This window comes from Rosa rugosa, chromosome 3 (assembly GCF_958449725.1).
Source record: "Rosa rugosa chromosome 3, drRosRugo1.1, whole genome shotgun sequence".
Classification (NCBI taxonomy): Eukaryota; Viridiplantae; Streptophyta; class Magnoliopsida; order Rosales; family Rosaceae; genus Rosa; species Rosa rugosa.
In genome coordinates, this window is record NC_084822.1 from 22,645,813 (window position 1) to 22,657,860 (window position 12,048).

General features: G+C 38.2%; 2 protein-coding genes across 2 annotated transcripts; both read right to left on the reverse strand.

Moving 5' to 3' along the window:
* Positions 1-3,804: 3,804 nt before the first annotated feature.
* Positions 3,805-8,037, reverse strand: LOC133735503 (uncharacterized). Its single transcript, XM_062162909.1, has 12 exons — positions 7,456-8,037; positions 7,106-7,318; positions 6,893-6,985; positions 6,683-6,796; positions 5,957-6,589; positions 5,536-5,832; positions 5,171-5,448; positions 4,898-5,071; positions 4,691-4,798; positions 4,480-4,549; positions 4,273-4,371; positions 3,805-4,162 (listed from the first exon to the last, which is right to left on the reverse strand). The coding sequence occupies exons 1-12, from the start codon at positions 7,987-7,989 to the stop codon at positions 4,067-4,069; spliced, it is 2,709 nt and encodes a 902-aa protein (XP_062018893.1). The 5' UTR covers positions 7,990-8,037; the 3' UTR covers positions 3,805-4,066.
* A 232-nt stretch (positions 8,038-8,269) lies between these two features.
* LOC133737439 (uncharacterized) lies at positions 8,270-11,723 on the reverse strand. Its single transcript, XM_062164987.1, has 3 exons — positions 9,247-11,723; positions 9,022-9,127; positions 8,270-8,941 (listed from the first exon to the last, which is right to left on the reverse strand). Exons 1-3 carry the CDS (start codon positions 11,721-11,723, stop codon positions 8,270-8,272), a joined length of 3,255 nt encoding a protein of 1,084 aa, XP_062020971.1.
* Positions 11,724-12,048: the final 325 nt, after the last annotated feature.

Genomic DNA, 12,048 nt, shown 5'->3' on the forward strand with positions numbered 1-12,048 from the left:
AAGTGAGGAGGAGCCTTGACTGCCACTCATGTGAGGAGGAGAACTAAAAATAAAGCAACCCAAGTACGGTGAAAGAAAAACATTCGAAAACCAGTAATTCCATAAATCCATAAAGCTTCCCTAAATCTCGCCAAAGAAAGCACGAGTACGATTCCCAACCGTACTGGGTAAATCTCGTGATAATTCCACTAAAATTGACGATGTGTCCCACACGTCAAGATAATCTCAAATCAATAGCAAATAGGCGAGATCAAATTATAAATCGTAAATCAAAAACAAAACCAAATCCAAAATCATCGTTAAGGCATTCCCAATACCAAAACCGAAGGTCGATAAACAAATAAGAAATATAACTCTATCGAAATCCCATTTTGAAAATCTTTCAGAAATCACAAATCGATGAATAGAAATATATTTAATTCCGGAAACCACCTCGGAAAATAATTTGTCGAAAATCATCAATAAATCGTAAATCATACTTTATTTCGAAATTCGCAATATCCTTTTAAAACGTAGAGCCAAAATCATTCCGAAATTATAACTGAGATAAATCATAATCAAATTCAAATCCAAAATCCAAATCAATAAACCAATTTATATTCTCAAATAAATAAACCTAATAATTAATTACTAAACAATATTGCATGCATATTCTTTAAAAACAGAGTGTCCACTCACAGTACTATTTTGGTGACCACACATACGGGTTTCTTCGTCGAGCAGTAGCTCGGTACGTCGGCCTGTACATAATTATAATTCGTGAATAATAATTCAGCAATTAAATACGATTCCAATATCATATCGTCATAAATCAATCTTTCCATCTCTTCTCCGATTTAACCCAAACTTCACCACTAACACCAATTCATTAGTTTAAAGGTTCTAGGGCAGGACCGAGAGAAATCTGACGGTCGGATTCGCGTAAATCGATAACCAAATTATCGAGCTTCGGAAATTCAAAATCAATATCAAACCTCTCCGATTTCCACCAAAATCAAATCTACAAGTCCTATAATTCACAATTGATTTATCTAGCTAAAAATAGAGACTCAGAACCGGCCCTACAAGCCTCCACGCGCCACTAACAGTGGCGGCGCGTGGGCCCCACTTGCCGCCGGCCAACTTCGATTCCAGTCACCAAATTTCACCAACATCATCATCTCAACATTCTAAGCATCTTTCATAACTGTGACAAAGCCCAATTTCAAGTCTATGTGCCCTAAATTACCTCAAAACTGTGAGATGCTTCTCGTCGTTGATTTGCCGTAATCCGACAAAATTGCAGCTACCCACTGGCCTGGGTCGAACCACGATGAAGACCGGAAATGACCGGAAAATGGGAAATCGCCGGAGACCCAAAATAGGCACGGCGTTCACCACCTTGTTGCAACTCCTCCGACTCAAATCAAGTCACCAAAGTACACCAGACGTGAAGAGGAAGAAGAGAGGGTTCGATTACCACCGACGGCGTCCAAATCCGTCGCTAGACGGAGGAGAAACCGCCTGCCAAAGCCGACGGGGTCGAGGAGAGAGAAAGTAACTGGGGGTAGGTTTCTGAAAATAGAAACTACCACAGTAACTTTCCCTTATATATAGAAAGTTACCATGAACAGTAACTTTAGTTTTTCGCCTATAACTTCCACATACTGATGCTGCTTCAATAGCCTCACAATTTAACCCTGCAAAATGTAGTTGTCAGTATAGGATAAGCAGGGATCGTTCAGTCCGGGGATTGTAGGGTACACCTACACAAAAAGGTCAATTAGCAAATAAAAGAATAAAATGGGGGTTTTGAGATTTGGTTCCTAATCTACTTAAAATAAAAACGAAACAAATAAAACTATATACAATGATCGACTTCCCTAACCTAGACCAATTCCACTCAGAAATTACTAAGTGTAAAAACAGAAAATCCATTTCAACATGCTACAAAAATGTGCCGATCTTAAATGCCTATATAAGAGCCCAAATGAAAAGCCTCAGCGGATCAATCCATTTATCTAATTCGTTCTAATGTAGGCTTGGATCGGAAAAGTCCTTACCAAGCCTAATACTACTAGTTTTCGAAAACACTCAGCGTAATTCTCTTAACTAGAAGTATTATCTAACCCTCGAATCAACTCACACGTGCAAATTAACCATTACACATAGAATTTAACAAGTAATTTCCAGAATCGTTTAATCATTAAAGCATGATTTTTACCACTTTTTAGAACTAATTGTTATTTGTTTAACTCAGCGCCTTAACAAATAACAATTACCCTTGGCAAATTAAGCAAACACACAAGAATACTCAGCGTGATTCTAGCATGCAAACTTATTAACCTAACTCTGAAAATTACCTAAACACGTAAAAGGGCACAAGATTGTGACATGCATCATCAAATAATTCTCGAAATTAACTCAATAATAAACTGAAAATCTCAAAAATATTAATAAAAATATTCTGAAAATCTCATGTCTCCAATTACACAACTCGCAAATCCAAACACACAAAACCGAAACAACAATTGTAAGTAGAGTCATAGTTACACTTTGAAGCTTTCCTCAGCGGCTTGGCAACAAGGTGATGAACTCGTCTCTGCTATGGTGGTGGAGCGTCCTTGACTCAACGCCTAAGAACTTCATAGAATGATGGATGGATGGTGGTCACTGCCTTGTAAGTGATGGAAGTTTAAGGAGTGAATTGGGCAGAGTCTCGGAAAAGCTTTTGGCCAGGAAGTGATAGGCCGGGAAGTGATACCAATTCTATTCTGGACGTTGCCTATTTATAGGGGAGCATTCACTATGCCAAAAAAGCTATCAGACGACAGAGGATATCTGTCGTCTGATTAAAGAAATTTCTGTTGTCTAGTACGGTGCCGTCTCTTGGGGAATCAGACGACAGATTTCCTCTGTCGTCTTATTTATCAGACGACAGAAATTTTTTGGGTCTTCTGTTGTCTGATGAAATCGAGACATGAGGTAGTGAATTCAAACGACAGATAAATGTCGTGTGAACTAGAAACAAATAACAGTTCCTTATAATTTATGTGGTCTGAATGGACTTATAATAACAGTTAAGTGTTGTTTTATTCTAAGTTCAATAACAGTTAACTGTCATTCGTATTCAGTTTAGAATACAATTATCTATCGTCTTTAGTCTCCTACGATAACATTTATATGTTGTTTTATATGCATTATAGTCACAGATAAGTGTGCATTAAACTTAGTTAATACTATATTTATTTACCGTTTGAGTTTAGTCATAGATGACAGTTAAATGACGTTTAAAAGGAATACAAATAACAGTTGTCTGTGGTTTTTATTAACTTATAGTAATAGTTATCTGTTGTGGAATATAACTTGGAGTTACAATTAAGTGTGGTTTGAAAGTTGTTAAGGTTACATTTATCTATTGTTGTGATTTATACTCTACAACAGTTAACTAAAGGTTGAAGAGCACAGACAGGACAATTATTTGTTGCTTGAAGCTAATTTGAGCGATAGTTAAATGTTGTTTCATTTTGTTTGTAACCATAGAATTTTGGTTCTATCGACAATTATCTGTTTTTTGAGTGGATAAAAAACAACACACTTGGATTTAATTCTGTTGTTACTTTCTATTTTAGATGACAATTTTCTGTTGTTTGAGTGTCCAAATATGAACACAATTTTTCTTGTTTCTGTTGTTCTTTGACGCGTCCAACAACATCATTTTGTTGTTGCTTTCTATTCCAGATGTCATACTCGTATCCCTGTTGTGCCATAATCATGTAAATCTGGGAACAACACAATGCATTCATCAAATATGAAATCCATTCACAAAAATACCAATATTTGATCAATCTGTTCCTGGAGCTATACATACATCCATCATGGAGCTAAACTTAATAAACATCAGTTCAATAACCCATAGCAGTTGGTATGATCAACAAATGTAACCCAAAAAACCACTGATATCTCATACTAGCTACTGATCATAAACTGTACTTGCAGGCCAAAAATAGATACTTAGACCAACTGCATAACTAGTTAATATGGGTTATAGATGATGCATGTCCAAAATTAGAATCTTCTCGACACACTAGCTTTGCTGAAATTGGCTGACATACTTTGCCCACTCGGCCCGGACCTGATCAATGTCTTTTTGTGTGTAGAAGTGATTTGCTTTCCTTTCCCACTGCAAGTATAAAAAAAAATACAAGTTAATGTGAATGGATATGTTTCACAACATTAATCAGAATTGGAAGGAGTTGATATATATATATATATATATATATATATATATACCTTAGCACTCCACTGTTGATTTTTGTCCTCCGCTATGTCTTTCATGTAATGCATAATCCACAGTCCACAAGTTTTATCGCCCAATTGCTCCGGAATGCCCTGAAACATCATAAAATTATTGAATACCTGGCTGATGCTATGGAATAAAAAGAACATTTGTTGAAGTAAAATCAACTAGCATATAGTTAGCTGGTTTGCAACTCGTACCGCACAATTTTTCCATTGAACTATTTTTCTGCCTTTCTTATTTTTCTGTGCATTGTATATTCTGATGGAACTGAAACAAAATGACGAGAACAACAATCAGCCAGAAACTGAACAACTTACAAAGTAACATTTAGATATAAATAATTCCAGCAAAATGCAAGTATAACAACCAATTTAACATTGAACCAAACTGAATGTAGAAGCCGCTTACTCGTCCACAATAGTTTTCCATTCACCGGTGATGAGTCGCCTCTTTAATGGATCCATGAAGTGCACCACTTCTTCACCGGGGTTCACAACCGTCAACATCCAATGACAACTAACATTAAAATGTTCAACTCAATACCCAAATTAATGAAGATAGCATGCATTTATACTGTAGATATTAGGAGGTAAGGTCTAAATCAAAATTGCTTACCCTGAGTTATATGGAACTAGAAAAACCTGGCCAGGCTTCCCATTTCCATACCGAACAGCTAGAGAACGAGCTCGTTCTGTTGGATTTCCACACGCAAGTGCACCAGTGTGATCAGGGTCTATGAAGGCGATCATTTCCAGCATCTTTGTTTTCTTCAAAACCTGATAGAGGTAGCTACAAAAACAGCAGATTTAGTTTAACACCAATTACAACATTGAAGATGGCCACCATACAACCTAATACAATTTAATAGATTTAATATGCACTACAAACCTCATATACATCACTAATGAGCCGTTCGATATCTCCTTCATGTTGGTCATGGCATACACATCCCTCCTAAAGATAGCTACCTTCTTTGGATGGCCTAAAAGCTCTTCTCCCAAAGTGGTGTGGATGGTGAACCCATCCTTTAAGAATGTGTTGGCCCATTGGCACAACATCTTTAGGGGTAAAGGCAACTTGGCTGGCAGGTTTTGAAGGTCATCATGATCATCATCATCATATATGTCTCTATTTCTCTTCTTCACAATTTTACGCTTTACTCCTTCCTATATTTATAAACAATAATATGCATCATTATTAGATCAAAATAGTTTAGGGTTTCTGAAAATGTACTAATGAACAAATGAAATTACCTTTTGCTCAACTGTGGGGGGTATAATCAAGTTTTTAGGCCAAGCAACGCATGTGCCAATCGCATCGCGTATTTTGACAATCTCATCTTTGATAGGAAATGGTAGCAAAGCATCTTCAACAATAGCTTTCGTGACTGACACGCGCACATTTTCCTCTCCCATTGGAACACCATGGATTGTTTGTTTGCTGGCCTCAATATCAACTTCAACGATGGTTCCAAGAGCAACTACATTATCCAATGAATTTATTGCTAGCTTAGACTCCAACTTGACCGTATTGGTCATAACCTGAGATTTCTGAAACAGTTGCATAAATCAGATTTCAGAAATCGGCATGCATCAGTAAGTATGATCTATCAATCTAACCATAAGGGTAACAGAAAGTAAAGGAAGGAAGGTAAGGTAATAGGGTGTAGTTTACCGGAACTTCTTCCCAGAATTTAGTCTTGATGAGAGGTCTACCAACTATCCCAACATCATCCTCAATAACCGATGCAAATTTGCTGCTCAATTTACTATCCAGAAACGGCATAGCAGTCTCCTCTTCAACATCCACTTGTGCAGCATTGTTCAAGATTAACTTCTTCTTGACATTTCTAGCAAGCTCAGTTTGACCAACCTTCATACCCTTGTCATTTTGCCGGGAACAGCTGCCTTGTCCAGAACCAATATCATTCAATGGTGTCAACGTTTTCAATGAATCATTGTCAACCTCTTTCCTCGCAACCTTTTCTTCCAACTTCTTAAACCTATCCTCCCAAACAGCTATTTCCTTGGCAATGTGATGTTCCATCTCCAGCTCCCATTTAGCTCTTTCATTGGCAATGATAGTTTCTTTCTCTTCAGCTAATATCCTCTTCACACTCACCCTCAAGGTGTCTTGTACAGATTCCTTTCGGCGTTTTGGTATATTAAAGTAAGCAGCCGGCTTGACAAAGCCACCAACACCTCGTACCCTGCCAGGGGCCTCGGGGTTTCCCAATGCCAATGTTAGAATATCATCTGATCCAGAAGAATTCACTTCACCTTCACACAATTTTTGCCTTAGTTTGTCCTGTAAATATAAAATAGAAGCATCAGATGCATGAATGATGCAAATTAAATATAAAAATTCAGAAAAAATAATTACACTTGTAATTGAACTTACAATTTTTTCAACTGTCTTCTTGACTTCCGGCCCGTTGAAGTTGCCGGTCTTGTCTTGTCGTGCCTTTACCCACATTGTCGCACGATCAAGTTCTTCGATCGGTATTGTTTCAGACTATATGAACATAGAGGGTATAATGATCATTACTTTGTCCTAAATCCAAGGAAGAACAATTATACAGTAAAGTACTCTAGAAAAGGCTATACTAACCAGTTCTTCTTGAAGATTAGCATATCCTTTTCGCGCCATTCGATGAGGGTACTTATTCTCCTTTCGCTTTTTTATTTGTGCCTCGCGAAGTTCCTTCAAAGAGTATGCAGAAGTGTCCACAATATTAGAGCGTCTTGAAGATTTTAACAGATATAGACATAGAATAAAAGCATTATCATCTGTTCTTGGACTAAAATTCAGTAGTTGCCAAACCTTAAATTTTGTGGTAGTCCTATCAGCAACAAACTTATCCCAGTCACGCTGGTCAATGGATCGATAATCATCGGGAGGGAACTCCAACAGTTCAGGGTTATCCAAATATGGCATAATGTACCAGTTTGTCAACTTGCTCTTGAATTCTCTCCATTTATTGGCGGCTGATGTAATAACCAATTTCTTCCACTCCTTAGGCACCACAAATGCTTCCTGCATATGTTCAAAACCATAAGCGGGAACCTTTCTTTAATATTTGCTCATTGTTAATGAAAATAAGTAGAATACAAGTAACACAGCTATATAGAACAACATTATCATACAATTAAACATATAGTCAGATTAATTACCTCAATACTTTCCCAGATTTTGTCTTTCTCATCTAATTTCACTTCTCTCCAATCCTTTATAGATATCGGGATCCTTGTACGTGCCAATACCCCAATATAGGACTGCATCTCCTTAGCTGCCTTTCCAATTGGTTCCCCTTGAGCATTACACTCAACTTTCAGCCTCTTTCCACGAATAAGTCGCCTTGAAATGCGATTCATCGTTACCATCCCACGCTTAAGTAACTGTAGTCCACCGGTTAGGTTGTCCTCTTCATCAAGGGCCTTGCTCTTTCCAACATTACGTGCATATGCTGCCTTCTTGGACTTACCAGCTTGCTTGGATACACTTCTCTTTGGGGATGCAGATTTGTTAGAGTGAGCAAGTGTCAACATTGTTTTTCTTGATGTCGCTTGAGCTTTCTTGGGGGTTGCAGCTTTATTAGGGGCTGCATCTTGCTGAGCGAAGGTAGATTTTAGTGGTACATCCTGCATATGTTCAACAGCTGGTTTTGACACGATCTTTTGACCTCTTTTCATTTGCAATGCCTTCATCCTTAGTGCTATAGCTCTAGCTTTGGCTGTGTTGTTAGACCGGGGAGCCATGACCTAAAAGAAACAAGTCAACAGTTAGCAATATGTATAAATAAATGGTTGAAAACAAATAGCAGATCACAGTACACAAAAGTACACAACACATTAGCAGCTAAATTGAACCTAGTACTAACAAAACAACTAACATATTAAAAAGGTTCATATATTTCATCAATAATCACACAGTACAAAGACGGGTGAAGCAAACAAAAGTGCAAGGAAACAACCCTATTATCTAATCCTATAAGCGACGATGACTATTTTCATTCTCAACCCATATGGCTTCATCTCCAGGTCGCATATAATTGATGTGATCATCACCAACTATGTCATCAAAAGTCTCAATAGATGGCAATGTGGCATTATATGGCTGCTGTTCCACTTCAATATCTTGTAGCTCCTCATCATCATTAGCCTCTTGGTAGTCTTTATCTGGACACCTTACTACCACTGACCATTGCACATCAAGGGGGTCTTGTATGTAAAATATTTGCTTAACATGCGTAGCTAAGACAAAAGCATCATTTAAGTGCCCTATCCTATTCAAATTCACCAAAGTAAACCCAAGTTCGTCTACTTTGATGCCCCTAACATTCTCTACCCAATCACATTTGAATAAAGGTACCCTAAACTTGTAGTAGTCCAACTCCCATATATGCTTAATCACACCGTAAAAGTGCATATCATCTGTTCTAGGGTTTTTATCCCTTGCATTAGAAATCTGCATTGCATCAGCAAGCAAAAATACCCCACTGTTTTGAACAGATCGAAGATTGTCACGCTCCTTGGTGTTGAAATCAACACCATTAACCTGGTATCCACTAAATGTTGGCACTTCATTCTTTGGTCCAGCTGCCATCCATCTCATTGTATGTGAAACATTATTGTCAGCAAACATGAGTTCATTTGAAACCTGCAAACAGTACATACATTACATAGCCATCAAAACATAATATTTTATTGTTGCAAATGTATCAATAATGAAGAACTTACCCTCTCTTTTAACCAGTTCGAAAAGGTCTGATTCTGTTTATTCTTCAACCACGTTTCATTTTTTGAGAACTTAGGATAAAGCAACTTTAATAACTCCAAATGTTCACTGGATGGAGGAGAAAAACAAAACACTTAGCAAGAAATAGAAAATAATGAAGGGAATTTGCTGACATTAATTATAATTATTAAAAAAGAAAAAGAAAAAAGGAATAAGTAATGACTTACAGGAAATATGGCAACGCATCCTCCGTATTCTGCAATACACAAAGATGTGCTTGATGCATTTCTTTTCCATAAACAGAAATCATGGAAGCACCTGATAGCGGTTTGGATGCATTCCGAAATTCTGCTTTGCTACTTTCTGGGATTCCAGCAGTACCAGCATCATCAAGCATACGTTCAGCACAAAACTCAACAGCCTCTTCGACAATATAACACTCTGCTATGCACCCTTCAGGGTGCCTACGACATCTCACCCATCCTTTGAACACTTTCATGTATCTCTCAAATGGATACATCCATCGAAAAAATACTGGACCACAAAGCTCTACTTCTCTGACAAGATGCACAGTCAAATGAATCATGATGTCAAAAAAGGATGGTGGGAAGTACTTCTCAAGCAAGCAAACTGTAATAACTAGGTCAGCTTGCATTTTTTGTAGCTTGGAAACATCAATCACTTTGGCACATATAGCCTTGAAGAATAGGCAGAAGCGAATGATTGCATACCTAACAGGCTTCTCAAGAACAGATCGTAAAGCAACAGGGAGCAGAATTTGCATGATAGTGTGACAATCATGCGATTTAAGACCAACAAGTCTTAAATCATCCATAGAGACAAGGCTCCTAACATTTGATGAAAACCGCACAGGCACTGTCATATTGAAAAAAGAGTTGCAAACTATTTTCTTTTCATTTAGCAGCAAATTCCAACTAGCTAAAGGTAACTTGTCTCTTTTGGCACCAATTTTGGGATTCAAACCAGTCCTAATGCCCATTTCAACCATGTCTAAACGAGCAGCAACCCCATCCTTTGTCTTCCCGGGAATGTTTAGCAATGTACCAATGATAGCATCACAACAGTTCTTCTCAATGTGCATTACATCGAGATTATGTCGTATAGGAATATATCTCCAATACTCTAGTTCAAAGAAAATTGACTTCTTCTTCCAACAAGGCCTGCTTCGGTCTTCAACACTCTTTGCAGGACGACACTTTTTGCCAAATGCACAGTTCATACCCTCAACTCTAGCAAACACCTCCTCTCCGGTTAATGGTACAGGAGCAAGCTCCTCCTCTACTGTATTGTCGAAAGCAGCACGCTGTTTTCGATAGGGATGATGTCTAGGTAGGTATCGACGATGCCTCATGAATGACATTTTATTACCTTTCTTCAACCTATATGGTCCACTCTTATCAACGCATATCGGACAAGCATTGTATCCTTTCACAATGCTGCCTGACAAGTTCCCATAAGCGGGAAAGTCATTAATGGTCCAGAGGAGTATAGCTCTTAGTTTAAAGTATTCCCCTCTAAAGGCATCATATACTCCCTCAACCCCATCCCACAAGACTTTTAGATCATCTATTAAAGGTTGCAGATATACGTCGATATCATTACCAGGCTGTTTTGGTCCGGAGATCAGCAGCGTCAACATCATATACTTCCTCTTCATACATAGCCATGGCGGAAGATTATATGTCACAAGTATAACAGGCCAGCAAGAGTACCTGCTACTTAGAGAACTATGAGGATTAAACCCATCAGATGAGAGGGCTAGTCGAAGGTTCCTAGGCTCACTTCCAAATTCCGGCCATTTCTTGTCAACTAAATCCCAAGTCGGGGAATCAGCTGGATGCTGCATCATTCCATCTTTCTTTCTACCATAATCATGCCAAGTCAGATTCTTAGCTGTATTGGCCGATTGGTAAAACCGTTTGAACCTCGGGATTGGTGGAAAGTACCATAAAACCTTGGCAGGTATCCCTACTTTTTCAGTTTTATCCTTGCCTAATTTCCACCTTGAAGCACCACAAGTGGGGCAGATAATAGCATCTGCATGCTGCTGTCTATACAAGACGCAGTCATTTGGACAAGCATGAATCTTATGGTACTCCATACCTAATGCACTAAGTGATTTTTTTGCCTCATATAAAGATGCAGGAACCTCATTTCCTTCAGGAAGCAAACCCCCGATCATTATCAGCATGTCAGAATAGCAGGAATCAGTCATTCCATGCTTTGCTTTCAGATTGAATGTCTGAATCAGACCATTTAACTTGGTTGTCTTGGTACAACCAGGGTACAAAGGCTTATCGGCATCCTCCACATACTTCAGAAACTCATTTGAGTCTTCTGAAATCTCCTCATCCTCACTCTCTCCTTCTACATCATTCTCTCCCATCCTACTACCCCCATCCCAATCTACAGTTTCAGCTTCCCCTCTTCTATTGCCAGAAATGGCAGCTGTATTAGGTTCTCCATGCCACCTCCAATGCTTATAACTACTATCAATACCATTCCAAAAAATATGGTCCTTAACAACTCCAATGGAAAATCCATCAGTATTGCAGCATTTTAGGCAAGGACAACGTATTTTTGCTTGGTTGTTGGCATTAGCAGAGGCAAATTTCAGAAACTGTCCTACTCCTACCTCAAACTTGCGTGACCTTCTATCAGCATTCATCCATGATTTATCCATCTTACACAGAAAAAGTAAAATAATCAAGATTTGTACAACACCTTACATACATTTATATATCCCAAACACAATACATGCTATACTGCTCAGAACTAACTAACTATAGAAGTAAAAAAGAAAAATGTACAAGATCAATCCTCAATCATCTATATTTAATGAAAAAACTATACAAGAGCTGCAAGTCATGCATTGAGATACGATGTTAAGAAAAACTTACTTGTAATTGCCTGACGATATGCCTGAACTACGACCTTGCTGGAATACCAGACCCTTCACAATGAAGTTAGCAACAATCTCAGCGACCTGTACAGATGTATCAAAACAT